Consider the following 24,024-nt stretch of genomic DNA (forward strand, 5'->3'; position numbering starts at 1 on the left):
TCCAGGGATCATTCTGGCAAACCTACTGTGACCTGCCTCGATGAAATGATTATAGTTGCAGTAAGACCTCGCTACTCTCATACTCCAAACCTCTTGGAATAAGGGCCAACATTCCATTAGCCTTCCTGATTACTGCTGCATCTAGAACATAGAACAATACAGCGTAGAATAGGCCCTTCGGTCCTCATGTTGTGCCGACCTGTGTACTAATCTAAGCCCAACCCCCTACACTATCCCATCATCATCCATCTAGCTTATCAGTGTGTTAGCTTCTTGTGTTTCATGTACAAGTATACCCCAAGTCTCTTTGCGTTGCAACTTTCTGCAGTTCTTCTCCTTTTAAGTAATATTTTATTCTTTTTTCTCCCTTGCAAGATGAACAACTTCTCATTTTCTCACGTTATTCTCCATTTGCCAACTTGTTGCCTACTTACTCAACCTATCAATGTCTCTCTGAAAACTATAAGGATCTGTATTAGAACCTTCCTTTCCACGTGCTTTTGTGACATCTGCAAATTTTGTTACAATAATTCACTGCCTTTTTCTAAGTCATTAATATTTATTGTAAACAGTTGCAATTCCAGTACTGACCTCTATGGGACGAACTGGTTACAGGTTACCAACCTCAAAAAGAAGCTCTTATCCCCAGTTGCTGCTTCCTACTAACTAGCCAATTTTTTGTCCATGACAATATGCTTCCTCCAACACTGCAGGTTCTTATCACTTGACAAGGTACCTCAAAAGGTCAAATGTCTTCTGGGAAGTCTAAACACAAACATAACTGGTTACCCTCTACCCACCCTGGTTGAGACTTCCTTAAAAATCTCTAATAAATTAGTCAGACATGATTCCAATTCACAAAATTATGCTGACTCTGCTGGATTAGATAAAGATTTTCCAAATGTTCTGCTATTTCTTTCGTAATAATGGATTCAAACATTTTTCCAACAATAAATGTTAGGCTATTTGGCCTTTAGTTACCCTCTTTTTGTCAAAACAAAACACTTTGGAGAAATGTGACTTTCACACTGCATGCACTTTTGGGACTAAAACACAAACATTAGACTGTAGAAACATTGCAACTCTAGAAATGGAGAATAATTAAATGAAAATGATACTAGTCTAATGTTAAACAATCATTTTACAATAAAGAAAATCAGATATGCATGACAAAATTTAATTTTCAAAGATACTACTATTTTAAAGCTTGTGATGGTCAAATTGGTCATTATGAATTTCAAATAGAAACTCAAGAATCACTTTTTAAAAAACAAATTACTACAGAATCCCCGAATCAAAATTAAGAGTGACAGATTATGACTTCAAAAACTACAGGTTATGGGCCATATTGCCTCTGATTAGGTAGCTTTCTCAATTTTATTCCAGAGCTACTGATTACATGTACCTGAAATCTTTTTCAAAATCTTGTAAATAATGGTAACGCTATAATATGAGAAATCAAGTAATTTTTAAATCCTGATTTTCAAACACAGATGAATGACTGCTTACTCAAGTGGTCATTAACATTGAGGCAGAGCAGGATTACTGGTTTTCTCATCTAGATCCATAGCAAGAGATATTTTAGGTGAGAGGCAGTGTATGTCCATCTGAAATTTGATTTCTTACTCAACAGATACAGCCAGGCCTGCTGAGTTCTTCCAGCACCTTCTATTTTTATTTCAGATCTCCAGCAGAACTATGCTTTAAAATGGTCATCCGACCGGTCTTTCCCAACTTTCCGTAAGGTTTTTCTACAACTCCAATAAGAGCTCAACAGTTCTTTTTAATATTTGTTATGGTATTTCATTTTCCCGGCAATCTTTTGCACAATTATGTCATTCTCAAAACAAGTGAGCAATTTCAATGCTCCTCTGGTCTTAGATTTTGTGCCTGCCAGAAGAAATTTTCAGGACCCAAAATCTCCATAACCCAAACATCTTAAAAGACATCAATCAAGTCAACTTTTACACACCTTCGAGAGCCCTCTAAACTCAGCAACTTCCTCGTTCTGGATTCCTTGCAATGAGTATATGTACTTTCTGTAAAGGCCCAAAAAACTAAACACAGGGCTCAAGATGTGGTCTCAATATAGTCTGATACAATTTCAGCATCTCTAATGACCTATAAGCTACCCACAGCTTTACATCATAGGCTTTATTTACCTTGAGTGCAAACATTGAACTGAGGATTTTAATGGCCTACTTGACAAGACCCTTCATGATTTATGGCTGTTTCACAGGCATCTTTGTCTTCCTACCCATCCCTACAATGAGATGTGGCTTGATACAACAAATTCAACTGGGGAATCCCCCTCTTCTTTTTATTGGGAACTTCTCCAAAATGAAAAAAGTCAGCACAGGCTTATTGAAGAAGTTAGGTCTAACCCTAATAAAATTAAAAATCTTTGAACTATTTCAGCTTCCTGTATTGCTGCATTTATTTCTAATCCAGGTTACTAAAACAATTATAAAAAGGATGCAGTATGTGTGAATGACATTGCACATTAAAAATCAAGACGAAGCACAGTCCTCAGATAAAGTGAAATTATGGACCAAGAATGCAGATGTTATTCAGCCTCCATTCTCAAATACTTATTTCAATTCTTATTTTTATATTTCCATTACCAGGTCATTTGCCTAGAGTTTTATTGCACAGAGTAAGCTTACACTTGAAATCAGTTCAATTTTTGAAAAGAAAAAATTAAAAGAAAAATATACATATTTCATAGGAAAAAGTTAAATTATGAAATATACAGAAAATATGTCAAGTGCAATCAAACGAGCAAACTAATCTTTTCCCCCCACTTCCAATTTCCAAGTCGATAAACACAACATCTCCACTTCCCACTGTAGTAGGCAATGGCACATTTTCGTAGTCGAGTACAGTACCCTGACAGGTGATAATCTACTGCAGTAAATGATAAACTTTATCAAGTCTGTGAAAAAATGCTCACCTGTACAAACTTCGACAGAGATAATGCTCATAAAATTGATTATAGTATTAATACTTTCTCTAGCAATAATCAAATGAACAATATTTAGTTACATAAACACATGGTTTCTTTCAGCAGCTGGATGAAGGTTAATCCTTGAAACTAAAACTGAACAGGCAGTTAAGTGGATTATAGATCTGACTAGGATAGCACAGTAAATACACTACAGAAAAAGACTGTAATCAGAACTATTATTGTTTGCTAACATGCAGGCATCTTCACAGCTCAGAGTGCCCTCTTTTTAAAAAAAAATTCAGCATTTTATTGCTGCTTAAACTCCATTTATTTTAATTTCCTTTTACTATATTATCTGCTTAAATAAAGTTCCACAAATTGTGCCCATTGTATCTCTCTAACAATGTATTTTAATACACCTCTAATAACCATGTTGAACATCAAATGTGAACCCTCTTTCACACCAAATGTGTACTGAAGTTCGCACCATCCACTCAAGGGTTATATATCAGCTTTCTGTCTACGCTCACTGGAAGAGCAAAACAAAAAGCAAATTGAATTTAAAGTGCATGATCAGCTGGTCTAGGGACAAGAAGTCAAAGACATCAAACAAACAAGGTGGGACAGCATAGGGATATGGGTAGCCAATTAATTCCCTCAGGTCTATTCCACTATTTAATAACATCTTGGTTGATTTGTTACCCGAGTCCATACACACACTTTGTCCTATATCCTTTCGTATCTATTGGCTAATAAAAGTCAGATTTAAAAACTTAGGAATTAACCAGCATTAAAACGCTATTGGTGGAAGATATTTACGATTTTCTACCACACTTAGTGCATAGGAGTGTTTCCTGGCCCTGCTTGACAAAGGCCAGACTCTAACTTTTAGTCATGCATCCAAGTCCGTAATGCCCAACATTTTCAATTTCCAATCAGTTCTCCCTAATCCTCTGAAAATTCAGATCAAATCACCTCTTAAATTTTCTAACTTCCAGAGAATGCAGTTCATGTGATTCAACTTTGCAATTTGGTGTCCAGTTATCATTCTGCTAAGTGTATGCTGCACCCCAAAGGCTACACGATACTGGTCAAACCAGCTGTTTTGTTCAGGATTGTGTCAAGCTTCAAGTGTTTTTGGTGCTGCACTCATCCAGGCAATTCAGGAATATTCCATCAGATTGTGGTATCTACGCGACATGCTACATAAATTCAGCAAGACACTTCACACAGCACCTTCCAAACCCACAACAGCTACTACTTATAAAAAGGACCAGAGCAGCAGATACATGGGAACACCACCGTCTGCAAGGTTTCCCTCCAAGCCATCTACCATCCTAATTTGGAAATATAATCCCTGTTCACTCAGTGTTGCTTGGTCAAAATCCAGTAAATTCCTCCTTAACAACATTGTGGGAATAATTACATCACATAGACAGGAGCAACTCAACAAAACACCTAGCACCACCTTTTCAAGGGCAACTACAGGTGGGCAATGAAACACTGACCCAACCAGCAACATCTCAGTTTTAAAACAGTTTTGCAACACAGAAACAGGCCCTTCAGTCCACCAAGACTTCAATGACACACTGTCTTTCTAAACCAAAAACCTTTTGCCTCTATGTGGTCTGTTATCCCTGTATTCCCTGTCTATTTACCACCTACTCTGGTAGCACAAGCCAGACACTTACCATCCTGTGATGAGAAACTTGCCTCTCACATCTCCTTTAAACTTTCCCTCTATTACCTTAAATGTACGTCCCCTAGTAATTGAAATTTCTGTCTCGGGAAGACTTTAACTATCCATTCAGCGCATGTCATGCATAATGAAAGCTACTATCAGGTAGCCCCTCATGCTCGGACGTTCAGGCAAAAAAAAAGGTTTGTTTGTCCAATCTCATCTCATAGCTAATACTCTCCAAACCAGGCAAATCCTAGTAAACCATTTCAGTACCCTCTTCAAGCTGCTACCTCCTTCTGGCAGTGGCGACCAGAACTGCACACAATATTCCAAACACGGCCTAAAAGCTTCAACATGACTTGCTGATTTTTCTACCCCATGCTTCAAGCAATGATCAGAAGCATGCCATTTGCTTTCTTGAAAGCTTTACCACACATGTTGCCACTTTCAGGGAACTCTGGCCTTTATGTCCGGATCCCTCTGTATGTCAATGCTTCTAAGGACTCTGTTACTTACTGTATTCTTCATTCCTATATGAGATCTTCAAATATGTATCACTTTTCATTTGTCCAGATTAAACTCCATTTGCCATTTCTCCACCCAAGTCTTCAACCTTGAGTCTTCACAATCCATAGCTCTCCCAACCTTTGTGCCATCCGCAAACTTACTAATCAGGCCACCTTCATTGTTTTCCAAATCATTTATATGCATTACAAACAACAGGAATCACCGCACTAGTCCCTGTGGAATATCACTGGTCACAGATCTCCGCTTTCTATGGCTAAGCCAGTTCTGTATCTACCTTGCCAGCTCACCACAGATTCCTTGCAACTTCACCTTTTGTAGCAGCCTGCTATGAGGGACCTTATCAAAGGCATTGCTGAAGTGCATATAGACATCTACTGCCCTGCCCTCATCAATCATATGTTATCTCCTCAAAAAGTTCCAATCAGGTTTGTGAAACATGATCTTTTCCATACAAAGCCATGTTGCCTATTGTTAATAAATCCATATTTTTCCCACTGCCAGCCCATGTTTACTCATCTTTCTGGTGGTCACCCAACTCTCTTGTCTGTCTAGCCCTAGCGATGTGACCAGCCAGCTAAATGTGTTATCCATGGCGTTGTCAGCCTCAGGGATGCTTCTCAGTGAGTCCACTCTCAGCTCCAGGTGCTCCACCTGGCAAATCAGGAGCTGCAGCTGAACACATGTTCTGCATACATAGTCACGATGGACTCTGGAAGCATCCCTAATTTCCTACATATTGCAGGACAAAAATTTCTCAGTACCAAGTTCACCTGTCATTGTGAACCTTATCAACCTAAATCAACCTCATCAACAACAGACGATAATCCAGGAAATTATATAACCTAACCCACTAGTTACCAAACGCGGGTCTCTCATTCCGACACTATTCCTGGCGGAGTGCAACGATTAACATCAAGTACCTTAATTCTCTCCAGACCCTAATCACTCAGTCTGCAAACCTGTTTCCTGAGCAGCCAAGCTTATGTCATTCTTCTCAGTCATGACTTCACCTCCAGAATTCCACCCTGAGATTAAACTCCACATTCACTCTGACTCACCCCACTCTTCAGGCATTTATCCTGCCGCTGTTCAACCCCAGGTTTGCTCTCCTTTGTTCAGCAGCTGCTGTTACTTCTTGGATTGAACTCCATCCAAGATTCCCTCTTCAAGTATTCATCTAGTTGCTGCAATGTCCCCAAATGGTATTGGTAATTTCAAATTTCTTAATTCTCACTTTCAGAAAAATTCACTTTAAGCAACTGAGCATCAGAGAGAATTTAAGATTAATGCAAAGAAATAGTCAATGACTCCTACTGCAGGATCCATTCAAAATCTGTCCACCAAATCCTTCATTGGCCATGCTACAAAGCTTTAATAGCCTTCTGACATTGCTGGAAGAGCTTTTATCACAGTTGTGCATTACCAACTCCACTGACCATGTAGCTGCTCTAATAGGATCTTTTATTGCCTTTCGTAATGCACAATACTTGTCTCTGTTCTCTTGTGAATTATGTTCCTTTAGGAATAACAGTATTTTTATTGAAGTCTACTTTGTTCTTGTACGTGATAAGTTATCCTCTGGAGCTAACAGGAAGGTCAGGAGATGGTGGCGGCAAGTCAGATGATTGTTGGTGCATATGTGGAAGCCTATCCTGTATATAATCATACAATTTAGAAGAGGCTCTTTAGCCCATCAAGTCGACACTGACAAAAACTACTAAATCCACAGTAATCCCACTTTCCAGCACTTAGCCCAGAGTCTTGAATATCACAACATTTCAAGTGTTTTTCTAAGTACTTTTTAAAAAGTCAACGTTTTTTATCTCAACTACCCTTTCAGGCAGTACATTCCAGCTTCTCACCACACTCTGCGTGAAAAATGTTTGCCTCAAATCCCTTCTAAATCTCCTGCCTTTCACCTTAAAATGGTGCCTCCTTGTTATTTACCATTCAACTCAAGGAAACAGCTGTTTTGTCAGGCATGCTCATACCCATCAATCTTATACACCTCAAATCAGATCCACTCTCAGCCTTCACTGCTCTAAAAGATAGCAACCCAAGCTGATCCAGCCCAGCTTCATAGCAAAATTGCTCCATCCCAGGCAACGTTCTGGTGAAATTAATGGTGCAACTCAGCAGGTCCAGCAGCATTTGTGGGGAGAAAAGCACAGATAATGCTTTGAGTCCAGTGACTCTTCATTAGAGCTGTTAGTAGCTAGAAAAAGTGGTAATTATGCTGAGGCTGAAGTCGGGTAGGGTGAGATGGGAGGAGAGGAGGGGGTGGGGGTGTGTTGTGGCATTAGGAATGTGGAGACCAGATAGGGGGAGACAAAACCCAGAGAAATAAACAAGGAGATTATAGACAGCAGGCCAGGACAGAAGAAAAGCTGAATAAGTGATAATGACAGCTAAGAGTGAGAAAGTTGGTTAGCTGTGCCTAATACAACCCATATATAATGTGATTGAGTTCTGAGGGAGGTGGCTGAAGAAATAACGGAGGCGTTGGTTGTGACCTTTCAAAAGTCACTGGAGTCTGGCAAAGTCCCATTTGATTGGGGGGGGGGAGAAAAAAAAAAAAAAAAAAAAAAATCGCTGCTGTAACACCCTTGTTTAAGAAAGGATCAAGTCAAAAGATGGAAAATTATAGGCCAATTAGCCTAACCTCGGTTGTCGGTAAAATTCTAGAATCCATCGTTAAGGATGAGATTTCTAAATTCTTGGAAGTGCAGGATCAGATTAGAACAAGTCAGTATGGATTTAGTAAGGGGAGGTTGTGCCTGACAAACCTGTTAGAATTCTTTGAAGAGGTAACACATAGATAACATCCACTGGGTTTCCCTGGTCTAACCTATCTAGACTTCCAAATGGCTTTTGATAACGTGCCTCACAGTGGCTGCTGAGTAAGGTGAGGGCCCATGGTGTTCGAGGTGAGCTATTGGCATGGGTTGAGGTTTGGGTGTCTGACAGAAGGCAGAGAGTTGGGATAAAAGGCTCTTTTTCGGAATGGCAACCGGTGACAAGTGGTGTCCCACAGGGTTCAGTGTTGGGGACGCAGCTGTTCACTTTATATATTAATGATCTGGATGAAGGGACTGAGGGCATTCTGGCGAAGTTTGCCGATGATACGAAGTTGGGTGGACAGGCAGGTATTACTGAGGAGGTGGGGAAGATGCAGAAAGATTTAGACAGTTTAGGAGAGTGGTCCAGGAAATGGCTGATGAAATTCAACATCACCAAATGCAAGGTCTTGCACTTTGGAAAAAAAGAATACAGGCATGGACTATTTTCTAAACGGTGAGAAAATTCATAAAGCGGAAAGTACAGAGGGATCTGGGAATGTTGGTCCAGGGTTCTCTAAAGGTTAACTTGCAGGTTGAGTCCATGATTAAGAAAGCAAATGTAATGTTCTCATTTATCTCAAGAGGATTGGAATATAAAAGCAGCAATGTGCATCTGAGACTTTATAAAGTTCTAGTTAGGCCCCATTTAGAATACTGTGTCCAATTTTAGGCCCCACACCTCAGGAAGGACATACTGGCACTGGAGCGTGTCCAGCGGAGGTTCACACGGATGATCCCTCGAATGGCAAGCCTAACATATGATGAATGGCTGAGGATCCTGGGATTATATTCATTACAGTTTAGAATAGATCTAATAAAAGCTCACAAGATAATGCATGGCTTAGAAAGGGTGGACGCTAGGAAGTTGTTTCCGTTAGGCAGAGAGACTAGGACCCGTGGGCACAGCCTTAGAATTAGAGGGGGTTAATTTAGAATGGAATGAGGAGACAGTTCTTCAGCCAGAGAGGTGGGGCTTGTGGAATTCATTGCCATGCAGTGCAGTGGAGGCCGGGACATTAAATGTCTTCAAGGCAGAGATTGATAAATTCTTGATCTTGCAAGGAATTAAGGGCTACCGGGAGAGTGCAGGGAAGTGGAGTTGAAATGCCCATCAGCCATGATTAAATGACGGAGTGGACTTGATGGGCCGAATGGCCTTACTTCCACTTCTATGTCTCATGGTTTTATGATAACAGGCTTAGGAGTACATGGTAATAGGTCACTATGCTAAAAGCAACACATGTCGTAACAGGAACAAACAGAAATTACTGGAAAAGCTTGGCAGGTCTGGCAGCATCTAAATCATAGAGTCATAGAGATTTACAGCATGGAAACAGACCCTTCAGTCCCAATTCGTCCATGCTGATCAGATATCAAATCAGAGTTAACGTTTCAGGTCCAATGACCCATCCTCAGGGCACTGGATGTGGGGATGGGTTTAAAAAAATGGGAGGATGACGCAGGCTCTAAGGTTATTGAATTCTATGTTGAGCCCTGGAGGCTGCAGTGACTCCAAGTGGAAAATGGGATGATGTTTTTCAAGCTTTCACTGAGGCTCGCAGAGACACTGCAGCAGGCTTGCATCAGAATTGTTGGCATGTCGTGTTGCTGTGGCAGGCAACTTGAAGCTTGGGGCCTTTGTGAACAGAGAATACAGTAAACTAGATTGAATGAAGTGGAGATAAATTGCTACTTCACCTAAAGGTATGTGTGGAGCCTTGGCCACAGAGGAGGGAGGATTTAAATGGGCATGTATTACACCGTCTGTGATTGCATGGGAAGTTGTGGGGAATAGAGGAGTGTGTACCAGAGTGTTCTGGAAGAAACTGTCCCTGCTGAATGCTGGCCAGGGAGAGGAGGGGAATGTGTGTCTGCTGGTGGCATCCCATTATCACAGAAATCACAGAATCCCTACAATGAAGAAACGGGCCCTTTGGCCCACCAAGTCCACACCAACCCTCACAGCATCCTACCTAGACCCAATCCCCTATAACCCACCTAATCTACACATCCCTGAACACTATGGGAAATTTAGCATGGCCAATCCACCTAGCCTGCACATCTTTGGACTGTAGGAAGAAACTGGGCACCTGGAGGAACCCCACGCAGACACAGGAAGAATATGCAAACTCCACACAGACAGTTGCTCAAGGGTGGAATCGCACCCAGGTCCCATGCTGATGCAAATTGCAGCTTAAAAGTCTTTGACTGCAGAAGCTTGTGGGGTCATAAATGAAGATCAGAGGGGCCCTGTCATTGTTCTGGTAGGGAGGGGTGAGGATAGAAGTACCGAAGACAGGTTGAGCATAGCTGAGGACCCCGTCAACACAATAGCAGAATCCTCAGTTGAGGAAAAAAGGTGGACATTTTGGAGGACCCTCACGACAGAGGGTGGTATTGTCAGAACAGATGTGACAGAGATGGAAACATCAGGGAGAATGGGATGGAGTCCTCACTGGAAGCAGGGTGTGTGGACATATAGTGAAGGTAACTGTGGGAGTCAGTGGGTTTGTAGTGAATATCAGTGGCCGACCTATACCCAGAAGTTGAAACAGCGATGTTGAGGAAAGGAAAGGAGTCAGATGGACCAGGTGATGGTGAGAACAGGGTGGAAATTGGAAACAAATTGATAAATTTTTCCAATTGCAAATCAGAGGTGAAAACAGCACTGATGCTGTCATCCACGTAGCAGAGAATGTTATAGGAAGGCACCAGAGTAAGATTTGAAGAAGGAACTTTCCACCTATTCTACAAAGTGACAGACATAAGTGGGGCCCATGCGGGTACCAGGTGAATTTGTTTTGTATCTGCTTCAGTGTAACTTATCCTGCACATAGTGCAGTCACCCGTACAGTGCACAGTACTCCACCTGTGGCCTAACCAAAGTTTTGTGCAGCTCTAAAACAATCTATGCAATGATTGATAAAGGCAAGTGATCTATTTGCCTCCTTAACTACTCTACTAACCTGACCTACCACCTTCAGGGATGTGTGGGCAAGCAGGCCAAGATCTCACTATTGTTCCAAGCTTCCTGGTATCCTGCTATTCACCGAGATCGGCCCATATGACCAACGGGTCTATATCCTCGTGTAATCTTGGGCCTCGTTCTTCATTGTCAACTACCCAACCATTCTTTGTGTCGTGCACAAACTTATAACCGTCCACAATTTCTTCAATATCATCTATAAACATATGTCACAGATAAGAAGGGACCCAAGCACGGATTGCTGTGGTGTGCCACATGGCTGCATATAGAGATGAACAAGGACAGATCATTAGGAAACTCCAGAGCTAATGATGTACGGTAAGAGGAGATATTCCAGAATGCTGTAACATCCTGAGCTATCAGGACAGCCTAAAAAGTTAATTATATGCCATATAAAAGTGACAGCTAGGGACAGGCAATTTGTGTCAAATTTAAGGCAGATTTGTAATGTACACTGTATCCATTAATAGCTGAGTTTACATTACAATCATTTTGAACACATTAAATTGTCAATCTCATTCTAATAAGAAGAATGAACTGTGCAGGAAGTAGAAGTGTCAGCTTCTCAGAATAACTGTTTTTTGATGTGACACTAAAATCAATAGGAAAATCATGGAATTATCTCTTGGTCTGATGTGCATTAGCTATCTTCTACCGTTGCAGAAATGTGAGCATTAAAACTTTGAAGAACCAACTCACTAGAGTGCAAATAGCTTGGCTACAGATCAGGGTAGGGCACAAGATTTATGAACCATGGAAGAAATTGGTTTCATTGCCAACTCAGCATTTTTTTGGTTCCTTATTTGCTTGCCAAATATTATGCATCACTGTGACCAGGCTTTTGGCTAATTGTCTCAATATCTCATGTAGATATGGGTCAAATTTTGTTTGAAGAATGCTCTTGTGAAGGACCTTGGCAGAGTTTATGTTACATGCATTCCAAATCCATGCTGTTTTACAGAATTGGAAATAACCAACTCTTCCATCATGGTTCTCTTCTGCTTAATATTTGTGTTACCTACATGCAATAAATATAAAAATCAATACAAAACTGCAGCAAGCCTGGAGTCTTCATGCAGACAGAACAAAGGTGTTCTGCAAAGTGGTCCCCCAACCTGCATTTTGTGCCTTCTCATGTAGAGGAGATCCTACTGTGAGAGCAGGATGTACAGTAGATGGAGGGAAGTTCAGGTAAATCTGTTTGCTCCCAACTATTCTCCCCATCTCATCTTCAGCATGTATACCCACCTCTTCCTAGCTGTTGAGGTCTGAAGAGGAGTCACTGGACCCAAATATAATTACGTCTACTTTCTCTCCACCGAGTGGAGCAAGATCAATTGATAAGGCACAGGCCCACTGAACTACTTAACTGGGAACTCACAACTGCAATGCCGAGGCAACAGAGGGAATTTGCAGACTTCCAAATTAACTAACAAAAAGACAGAGTTTGGACAAAAAGGGGCAAATGTCAGGATAAAAGCTGTAACTAGTGGAGTGTCACAGAGATCAATGCTGGGGTCACAATTATTTACAATATGGGTCAGGTATCCTTCATCTGTATACCGAAAGGACTTAAAAACCGCAAGATCTTTTCAGAAGTCAAACATAGTAGTCCTGTAGACATGCCGAGTTCAGGTATTTTGGTCTGATCAGGTTAAACAAAATTCTTTTACCCTCAAAAGAGCCCAATCAGACCCAAACAAATCATACTGGATCCAAAAACTGAAAATATTTTTTATCCAAAACTGTCCCGAGATTTTCAGATAAAGGATCCCTGATCTGTATATGTAAACTTCTTTGATAAGCAAAGTGAATGCACGTAGGTAAGTTTGCAGAAGACAAAAAAAAAGTGGGATGGCAAGTGGTGAGGATGATAGAATCTTCAGAGGGATACAGTAAGGTCAAACAATTTGATAAAAACTTCACTGATGGAACACAATGTAGGAAAATATGAGGTTATACAATTTAGCAGGGAGAATAGAAGAGCTGAACATTATTTAAATTGAGAAAGACTGCAGAATACTAAAGAATGGAGGGATTTAGGAGTCCTTGACCATGCCGGACAAGATGCTACCATCCAAATTCAGTGGGTAATAGGGAAGGCAAATGGAATGTTGGCCTTTATTTCCAAGGAAATGGAGTATAAAAATAAGGAGGTTTTGCTAAAACAACAAAAGGTACTAATTAGACCACATCTGGAATAGTTTTGGCCCCTTACCGAAGGAAAAGTATACTAGCATTGGAGTCAACACAGAAGGTTCATTAAGCTGTTCCAGGCATGCAGTGACTGTCTTATGAGGAAACAGACAGGAGCTGGTAGGCCTTGTACTTACTGGAATTTAGAAGAGGGAGAGGCGATCTTATTGAAACACACAAGATTCTTAGGGGACTTGTGAAAATAGATGCAGAAAGATTGTTTCTGCTTGTGAGAGTGTGTCTAGGACCAGACAGCATAATCTCAGAATAAAGGGTCACATATTTAAGACTGAGGTTAGATGAATTTCTTCAGAGGGTAGTGAATCTTTAATTCTTTACTGCAGGGGACTGTCCAGGCTGGGACATTAAGTATCTTCAAGGCTGAGATAGACAGATTTTTAATTAAAATCAGGGAATCGAGGGTTAGGGGGAAAAAGGCAAGAAAGTGGAGCTAAGCATTATCAGATCAGCCACAATCTCACCAAATAGCAAAACAAACTTGATGGGCGAAATGACCTACATATTGTCTAGCTCAGCAGGTCAGAGTTGTACAGTCCTACAGCATGGAGACAGGTTCTTCGGCCCAAACTTGTCCATGCTGTCCAAAATGTTATTCACGCTAATCCCATTTTCCTGCACTTGGCCCATGTCCTTCTAAACCTTTCCTAGTCATCTTTTCATCCAAATGCCTTTAAAATGTTGTTAATGTACCTACCTCAACCACTTCTGCTGGCAACTTATTCCATATGCATACCACCCTGTGTAAAAATGTTGCCCTTTAAATGCCCATGTATTTTTCCCCCTTACCATAAACTGATACCCTCTAGTCCTTGATTCCCCAACCCTGGGAAAAAGACTGGGTCCATTCATTCTCTCCGTGCCTCTCATGATCTTATACATTTCTGTAAGATGCCTCTCAGTCTCCTACGCGCCAAAGAAAACTGTCCTAGCTTGTCCTACCTCTCCCTATAACTCAGTCCCTTGAATCCTGGCAACATCCTTGTAAATTTCTTCTGCACTCTTTCCAGTTAAATAACATCCTTCCTACAGCAAGGTGACCAAAATTGAACGCAATGCTCCAAGAGCAGCCTCATCAACATCATGTACAACTGCAACATAACTTCCCAATTTCTATACTCAATACCCTGACTGATGAAGGCCAGTGAGTTAAAAGCCTTCTTCACTGCCCTGTCTGCCTGTGACTCCAGTTTCAGAGAACCATGCACCTGAACTCCAAAGTCCCTCTGTTCCACTGCACTCCTCAAGGTCCTACCATTCTCCATGAAACTCCTAATTTGATTTGACTTTCAAAAATGCACACTTATCCTTATTAAATTCCATTTGCCATTTCTTGGCCCACTTCCCCAGCTGATCACGGATCCTGTTGCAATTCTGGATAATCTTCGTCACTGCCCATGATGCCACCTATTTTAGCGTCAACGGCCAACTTACTAATTATGCCTTGTACATTCTCATCCAAATCATTGAAATAGATAACAAACAGCAACAGGCCTAGCACCAACCCGAGGGACCCACTAGTCACAGGCCTCCAGTAAGACAAGCATCCTTTGACTATTACTCTCTGCTTCCTACCATCAAGCCAATTGTGTATCCAATTTGCCAGCTCTCCCTGGATTCCATGCGATCTAACCTTCCAGAGTAGCCTACCATGTTAAACCTTATCAAATGCCTAGCTGAAGGTTCTGAGGAAGGGTCATCAGAACCGAAACGTTAACTCTGACTTCTCTCCACTGATGCTGCCAGACCTGTTAAGCTTTTCCAGCAATTTGTTTGTGTTTCTGATTTACAGCATCTGCAGTTCTTTAGGTTCTTACGTATGGTACACTTGACACACCATCTGTCCCTCCCTACACCCTCCCAGATGACAAATGCATATACCTTTAGACTTATCAATATCAAATTCTCCTCACTGCTCATGATGAGTTAAAGTGGATTAACCAAAGCTTCAGTTGTGGTGAAGGGATCAGCTATTTTCACTGGCAGAATAGAAAATCCAATTGAAGGATGCATGTGCTAAGGTGAAATTCCAGACTGATGGCTCTAAACTAGCCCAATTTATGCATGCTTGTCATATGACTGTACCAAACAACCTGAACAGAATTAGGCCACATTAGTGCATGAAATCATGATCATGTCTGCAGCACCAGCTGCAAAATAGTCTAACTTACATCCTGAATGAGTGTGCACAAACAGACATTATTAAAGCATGAAATGAAGTGAAGCATTGAATGTGAGAGTACAATGACCTTGGCCAACATGGATGGTGCTGGGAATCTGCCACTTATTGCAACATTAGTCCAAGATGCCACACTGTTGTGCAAATAATGACGCACCATGCACACAACATTAGGTTATCAAAACCACCCAGATGAACGCCACAATTTTTGAGGCAGGTAACGGGAAAGCTGACTATATGATTGAAATGGAAGAAAAGGAAGGTTGCCACCCTAATGACTCTGAAGAATACAATGAACATCCACCTGCCCATTTACTGAACTGAAACTGCTAAGGCTGTAGACATGCTGCATGATTTTGCACCACAGAAAAATGTTTGACTGTACTGATAACATGATGGACTGATCCAAAGACAGCACACCAGAAGATTTTCCACAGCTATAGTATTGTATTTCAAATGTCTTTACTGTACAAGGTCAGGCCACTGTATAGTGTGAACAAACTGAAAACAAAGATTTTTTCACACTTTTACAGTCACTTCTGCCTTTTATTTTAAAGACACATTTGTAAGCAAATAGGGTTATGTCTTGGGCATCTGAAACTCGGGGCTTACCACTTATTTTTGTTCAGCTTGGCAATCTGACTAATTATTACTGTTTACAGTTTAATCTCTGTTTAGAACTTTCATAACAAAAACGTTCAACTACTTAATATAGAACAAGTGAATTTCAATTTGAACAGAAAGCTACTTTGGACTGACTACTGATAAAGGTAAACACATTAAATTTGGCACATTGTTCATCTCTAATGCGATTTAGAGGTTTATGGTTTGATGCTTATGTTGCTTTTGGAGAGCCATCTAGTGGTCAGTGTGATAGCATGCTGGATTGTTACAATAACTGAAATGATAAATACTCTCCCTCTCAACTTCGCAAGCACAATCCACCATCTAGATCAAATAAACCTGCAAGAATAATTGTGAACTTACAAAGTTTGTGAAATGCGCTGTTTTATCTCCTCTTAAATGCTACAGATATGAGGCTTTTGAAGATCCACTTTTATTATTCACTGCCTTCTTGAGAAGAAAGAAGACTCCCAAAAAATAAAATGTTCACAATGGCCATGGGCCAGATCTTCCTTCTAAATTAATGGTCACACTACCATCATCCACAGACAAACTGGAAGGCAATTTTCAGGAAGTGCACTTGGGGAGGCAACAGCCCAGTGGTATTATCACGGGACTGTTAATTCAGAAACCCAGATAACATTCTGGGGACCCGGGTTTGAATTCTGCCACTGCAGTTGGTGAATTTGAATTCAATAAAATATCTGGAACTAAGAGTCTAACGATGACAATGAATCCATTGTTGATCGTCAGAAAAACCCACCTGGTTCACTAATGTCCTCTAGGGAAGGAAACTGCCATCCTTACCTGGTCTGGCCTACATGTGACTCCAGGCCCACAGTAATGTGGTTGACTCTGAACTGCCCTCTGGGCAATTAGGGATGGGCAATGAAAGATGCCTAGCCAGCAATGTCCTCACCCCGTTAATGAATAAAAAACAAAAACTTATTGTCTGAGATGCACCACTCCTACACAAATTGTATGGAAACGTCATCTTACTCCTTGGCTCCATTTCCAATTGTACCAAATGCATGAAATTATACTGCAGTGACCTGGTAGATATTGACTAAACTCATCTCAATTAGGGCCTATCTATTCCAGTCTAGGTACTCTACAGATGAACCGAAAAAGATTTATTACATTAAAATGATCTCACACAAACATAAAATTTCATTTAACTGTTGAAACCCTTTGAATATCAGTTTTCCCTGCTTCTTTTGTTTTTCTCTGAGTCCAATACTTTTCTATTGCTATTCTGTACCTGTGTTCCTGATTTAACGTGAATTCAATTATTCTGTAAGGCTCAGACCTTATACCAACTAGTTTGTCTGTTTAATTTCTAAGGAAATACCATTTTTTAACCCTGATCAAAAACCATAGCAGCTGTGTTGGACTCTGCACAATTTATTGCCCAGTGATAGCAATTAGTTGTGTAAAACCTCATGAAAAATGCATGAGAATCTGTAATTTTAACAAACAGCAGTAAATTCTGGAAAAAAGATCAATGGCGCTGGAAATGCTTGGATCTGGCAACATCTATGGAGGTAAAAATATCAAGTTTCAAGTTGCATGTGACTCTCCTTCAGAAAAGTCATTTGAAGACATCATACACAAGTCAAAATGTTAACTCTGCTCCTCTCACCACAGATGCTGTAAGAAGACTTACTGAGTATTTCCAGCACTACCAGCTGGTATTCCAGATTTCCAGACAAATTTTGCTTTCGTTACAGAAAATTCTGGTCAATTTGCTTATATCAAGGCCACACAAACAACAATGACTTAATGATCAGATAATGCTTTTTTTGTGACATTGGTTAACAGATAAATTTCAGCAAGAGCGCAAGTTGAAAAAGCTCCTTTTTGAATCAATACCTTGTTACCTATCAGGTTCACCTGAGGGCACTGATGGGACCCCTGTTTAGTATTTCATCCAAAAGACAGCAACTTCGACTGCATAGCAATCTCTCAGTATCACATGCACTGAGGGATCAGCCTATGTCTTAGACCTGAGTCAGAGGTGAACTTGATACAAAATGTGGAATGGCTAACATCTGCTGTCCCACATTCTTATTCACTGGGAATGTCACCAGAAACCAATAATGTTTATGGCAGCCCAGTTTCTCCCCTGCTTCCAAACCAAACGTGCTTCTCCACAATGACAAGGAAAGAAAAAGTTAAAAGATTCAAATCTATTAGTTCTCCCTAAATTACTTGTAATTAAATTTAAAGTTGAATGGTTCCTATTAAAAATTAAGTCACTATAGGTCAGCACTTCATTACATTTTTAAAGTGCAATTGATGCCTACCAATTCACCAAAGGAGGGATTATCATATTAATTGAGATTGAGGAGATCAGGCTTGAAATCTCTAGAGAGTTTTTAAGAATGAAAAGTGATCTAATTATTTCACAAGTCAGATACAGACAAGATGTTACTCCTGACTTTTTGGTGTGTATCTGTATACGTCAATGGTGTATGGGGGAGAGAAGGGGTGGAAGAGAAAAAGAGCGAGCGAGAGAAAGATTACTGGATCCAGGGGACACAGACTCAGAAGAAGAGGTAGATCATTTAGAACTGAGATATGGAATTCTGCGTCCAGGAGGGCTGTACAGGCTCAATGAGTATAATGTCGATATTACATATATCAGGGGAAATAGATGGGGATTGTCTGGGAAAATGATGATCATGTAGATGATCATCCGTGATTGAGTACAATGGCACAACAGGCTCACTATCCTGACTGGCCTACTCCAGTTCCCACACTCCAAGTGACAAAATTCAGCTTATGGTGACACTATTTGCATTATTATAATACCTTTAATATAGTAAGTGTCCCAGGTGCTTTACAGGAATGTCAAAAATGACTCCAAGCTACATATGGAAACATTAGAATCTGAAAAGGTGAACAAAACCTTGGTCAATCTAATTAAGAAAGGATGAGGGATGGATGGGTTTAAGGTTTAGGCCTAATACCTGAAGGTAATCTGCCAATGCTGAGGTAATAGTACCTCCACCTCTGCGCTCATATTTGCTCCACATAAAAAGCTATGCATATAACGGCTTTATCAATTTTGCCTGATACCATAAAAGATTTCTGTATATGAAACTGCATGTTTACATGATCTGGCACCAGAATTGGTCTGAATTTGGGTCTCTGGACCCAAAACATTAACTCTGTTTTCTCTCCACAAGTGCCAAGTTTTCCCTGCAATTTCTGATTTTGTAGCTAATCAACTAAAGTCTCATTCAACATGTGAAAAAATTTGGAATAAATTGTAACTTCAACCTGTTTCAGTTCTAGTTTGGCTAAATCGTTAGTTATGAAGATTAAAACGCTTTTGAAGATTCCTGTTGCTGTTTCTAGTGGCTATTTCCTGTACCTGCCACCCCACACCAATCCCAATTATTGCTTCCTACACCCTCTGCTCCAACAACAAATTTGCATTTTCTTTTGCTGGGACGTAAAAGACCCTGCCTGTTCTGTTACGTGACCGTACCTGCTGCATGTGCATTCAAATTAGAAATGTAGGAATTTGAGGAACAAGTCATCAATGGCAAACTGGGTAGCAAAATTTACAGTGGCAGTCATTGATGTCATCATTCCAGAAAAGCTTGGGTCAATGTATCAGATGATCTGCTCGTATACACAAAAAAAAAATCTAGCACCTATAAAATTGAAGCCAAATATTTCATGTTTTAGAAAAGTCACATTTAAGTCTTCTTTAATTAAATGATACAACTTTAACTTTAATGTTATTTTACATAAAATATGCAATGAAAAATATACTAGAACTGAGACCATTAGGTATCTATCCTGAAGCTGTGAAAGTCAGCTAACCACAGTCCCTTGGGTATATCTCCGAATAGCACAGTTAACTGAAATGACTGATGACTTTTGTATTGTGATTCACATCAGGTGAAGCATATTTAAATTGTATATCCCAAAGCTAACACACTATTCCCAGTGTAGTAAAACCACATTCAAGCTTTTAGGTGAAAATATTGGAGGATTAAATCTAAGCTCAGTGGCAAAATGGACCACAATTCAGTACCATCAGCCAGTTCACACAAAACATTGACCAAGACATTTTTTCCAACACAAGCAATGAAAGCTTTCCATTAGCTTTCACCCACTGAAAAAGTCCCAGTAATGCTGAACAATTAAAAGAAAAACAAGTGTTTATTTTATACCGCTGTCATATTTATACAGATGGTTATCTGGAGCATTTGGTATCATTTAATCATTATCATTTTAAACATGAATGTACATTCAGAAAGGACTGTCAAGTGTAAACTACACCAATCCAGTTAACTGAGAATTAATCAGCATAACAGGTAAGCTCAAGAGCTAAAGTTTGTAGGGCCAAGTAGATAACAGTCACTATAAATAGAATTTCAAAACTGTGAGGTACAAGGTTCTGCATATTTTGAAAGTTGTAATTTTTCTGACAAACTTATAAACGTTATTTTCTAACCAGTCATGGCTAAAAGTCAAGCAGTGAACGAGACAAAATACGTGTTACCAAACTACTAGCTGCTTTGAAAACATCTGTACAAATGTGTAAAGGTAATTGACACAAAGATATATGAAAATGCTGCTGTTAATTTACAATAAAAGGTTACCTCTAAATCCTGAGAGATTTATGCCAGGATACTTTCTAAAAAATTCATAAAATCTGTTTCACAGATTAGTCGTTCACCCATATGAGTAAGTAGTCAAAATGACAAAAGATTTGTTCTTACAGTTGATTAAAAATTTATACCAAAGCATTCAAGTAAAGTTACTTTCTATGTTCTGATTTAATGAAACATTTGAGCACTAGCTGACTTTATGATGCAGGTATAAGACTCACTGAAGCTTTCACTAATATTTGCCTGTGTACAGTTCCTTGGGATAGTGAAGCTGAAATAATGTGTCAGATTGAAGCAATATCAAGATAAAGAAATGCAATGCTGAGGATTCCATGAAGTTAGCTCGTGGCATATTTTGCCCTGCAAATATTTAATAAGTACTACACTGCTTCAGAAGTTCCACTAGGTCAGCAGGCTGAAGGGGAAGCACAGTGCACCTTGTAATAAGATTTTTAAAACTTGTAATTGAATTTGAAATATGTAACTGGGTGTTACGAAGAGTCATTGGACTCAAAACATTAACTCTGCTTTCTCCCCAGAGATGCTGAGAGGCCAGAGCTTCGCTAGCAATTTGTTTTTGTTAATTAAGTCCGTCAATGGCATCAACGCTGAAGGAATATTTTTTTTAAAAATCATCCCAATTACCCTCAATCCCTCAATTAAATTTCAGCTCACTTTAAACTTACCTCAGCTAAAAATTTCCATTCATGCCAGCATGTGCATAAAATTCCACTGTAACCTTTCCAGTACCACCAAATCCGTCCTGTAGAAAAGCTCAGAATATTCCAATTGTGGCCAAACTAGTATTGTATACAGTTCTAACATAATTACCCCTGCTCTTCACTTTGGCTATTAATTTCTTATATATTTTCCAAACCTGTTTCATGGAACTTCTCTCCAAAGTTACTCTGTGCCTTCACTCTTCTCCAAATGCTAGCCTGTCTTGCTTGCCCTTTACAAATCATTTTCTTACACTTCTTCAGACTGAATTCTATGTGATAATTTTCTATTTACCTGATCAATTTACTGATATCTTCCCTCAGGGTACAGCTTTCTTGGTCACCTTCAACCACACAAGCCAAAATTTTTAATCATTGCAAAAATCAGAATCATCTCCCCTACATTCATGCTTAAATTGTTGACACATGCCACAAAGAGAAGTAAACAGACTATTTCTCATGGAATTATGATACAAATAGCAGAGATTTTTTAAAAATTACATTTGCCACTTGGCCTTAGATTCTATGGGTTCTAAAGTTTTCTGGGCAGCCCCACATCAGAAACCTGGTCAAAATCCATGCAAACTACATCAAACGTATTATTCTCATTGCACATCCACAAAGTTAGTAAGTCATAACTTCCAAATAATAAATCCTGAATGCTGAATTTTCCTAATTAATCCAAACCTTAAAATGACTTTAGAAGAAATCATCCAATGATAATGACTGTAACTGGCTCAGACAGTTTTATTGCCCATCCCTAGTTACTCTGGAGAAGCTGGGAGGTAATGAGCTGCTTTTTGGACTGCTTCTATCTGTTTTGTATAGATAAACCATGTTATGACTAGAGTGGGAGTTCCAGGATTTTAATCCAGGATCACAAACAGTAGCAATATATTTCCAAGTCAGAACGGTGAGCGGCTGGAGGGAATCTTGCAGAAGACAATATTCCCATATATCCACTACTCTTGTCCTTCTAGATGGCTGTGGATTTGAAGGGTGTTGTCCAAGGAGTCTTAGTGACTTTCTACAGTGCATCTTGCAAATGGTACACATTGTTGCTACTGAGTGGTGAAGGGACTGAATGTTTGTGGATGTGCTGCCAATCAAGCATATTACTTTGTCCCAAATGGTCTCAAGCTGGAGTGTTGTTGGAGCTGCACTTTCCAGACAAGAGGGGCGTATTCCAACACACTCCTGCCTTGTACCTTATCGACAGTGAACAGGCTTTGAGGTCTCAGGAGGTATGTTACTTTCTGCAGGATTCTTTGCCCATGACCTGATCTTATAGTCACAATATTATATAGCTAGTCCATGACAATCCCGGATGTTGATAGCATAGTTTCAGTGATGATAAAGCCAACTGAATGTCATAGGGCAATGATAATGGGCTTGTCACTTATGCTGCTAGAATGTTCCTTGCCATTAACTAGCCCCAAATCTGAATATTGTCTAAGTCTTGCTGCATTTGGACAAGAACTGTGTTAGTAACTGAAAAGTCACAAATGGGGCTGAATGTTGTACAATCAGCAGACATTGCCACTTCTGACTGTATAATGGAGGGAAAGTCATTGTGAAGCATCTGAAGACAGTTGAACCTCGGACAATACCTTGAAGAACGTCTGCAATGATGACCTGAGCAATAATGACTGAGCAAAAGAGTTGCTCTTTGTGCCAGGTATGAATCTAACTAGCAATTAGTTTCCCTCCTGTTTTCCATTGGCTGTAGTTTTTCTAGGGTTCCTTGATACAAGACTCAGTCAAATGCAGCCTTGATATTAAGGGCAGTCACTATTACTTTACCTCACCAGCTGTATGCCTTGCTTCAGAATTTATCTCCAACAAATTATCACCAAAGTTGGGCTGGCTTGTAATTATTTGACTTCCCCTTCATCCCTTTTTAAAAAAGGATGATACAATATTAGCAGTCTCTATAGCAAGAGAAAATTAGAAAATTATGATCAGCTTCTTCCCTTGTTTCTTAGTAGCTTGGAAGCATTTCATCTGGACATTTCATCCACTTTCACAGATGTTAAATCTGTTAATATTTCCTTTCATACTAGATTACCCCTTTTTTTTCTCCCCTAACTACAGTATTTTCACTATTCCCCTCCTTGGAGAAGACAGTTGCACAGTATTCATTAAGATTCATGCCTGTATGTTCTGTCTTCACACAGAACAAGTGTTTTGGAGGATGGGAGAGCATGGCAGGTACATACTAACAATTGATCATGAAGAAAAAGAATATCAATGCTGCAAAACTGTCTACAGGCATATACATGCTGTGACATGACCACATTCTCCCAAACACATCATGCAACATGCCATTTCTTCTAATTTCTTGTTGCATTGAGATCAACATTCATATCTCTTTCCAAGGACCTCATAACACAGTCATCTGTTTCTACGTCCTTAATCATAGTTTTCCAGCTTTTTAACAAATGTTTGGACCGTACTACTAATGGCCTCTTGATTTAAGAAATTCTCGTTTGGCCTTTTCAAGAGCCTTTAGCTTTAACTTCTAAACATAAATAAACTTATTAATACTTACACTGAAAGCAGCACAACTGCAATTAAAGTCCATTCTGGAATTTTGTGAATGATGTTTGTATTAGTTAGCCTGAAAAACATGAAGTGAGAGAACAATCAGAGGCAAAGTTAAAAGTAGGGGGAGC

At 39.9% G+C, this 24,024-nt stretch overlaps 1 protein-coding gene across 4 annotated transcripts in view; it reads right to left on the bottom strand.

The window, feature by feature from the left end:
• Window positions 1-24,024, bottom strand: part of rpap2 (RNA polymerase II associated protein 2) — a 95,263-nt gene that overhangs the window by 33,607 nt on the left and 37,632 nt on the right. For all 4 annotated transcript variants that reach the window (XM_048539555.2, XM_048539554.2, XM_048539556.2 and 1 more), the window contains one exon: window positions 23,901-23,969. In XM_048539555.2, coding sequence (XP_048395512.1) covers window positions 23,901-23,969 — 69 coding nt within the window. The remainder of the gene's footprint in view (window positions 1-23,900; window positions 23,970-24,024) is intronic.

The sequence above is a fragment of the Stegostoma tigrinum genome, chromosome 8 (assembly GCF_030684315.1).
Source record: "Stegostoma tigrinum isolate sSteTig4 chromosome 8, sSteTig4.hap1, whole genome shotgun sequence".
In the NCBI taxonomy this organism is placed as follows: domain Eukaryota; kingdom Metazoa; phylum Chordata; class Chondrichthyes; order Orectolobiformes; family Stegostomatidae; genus Stegostoma; species Stegostoma tigrinum.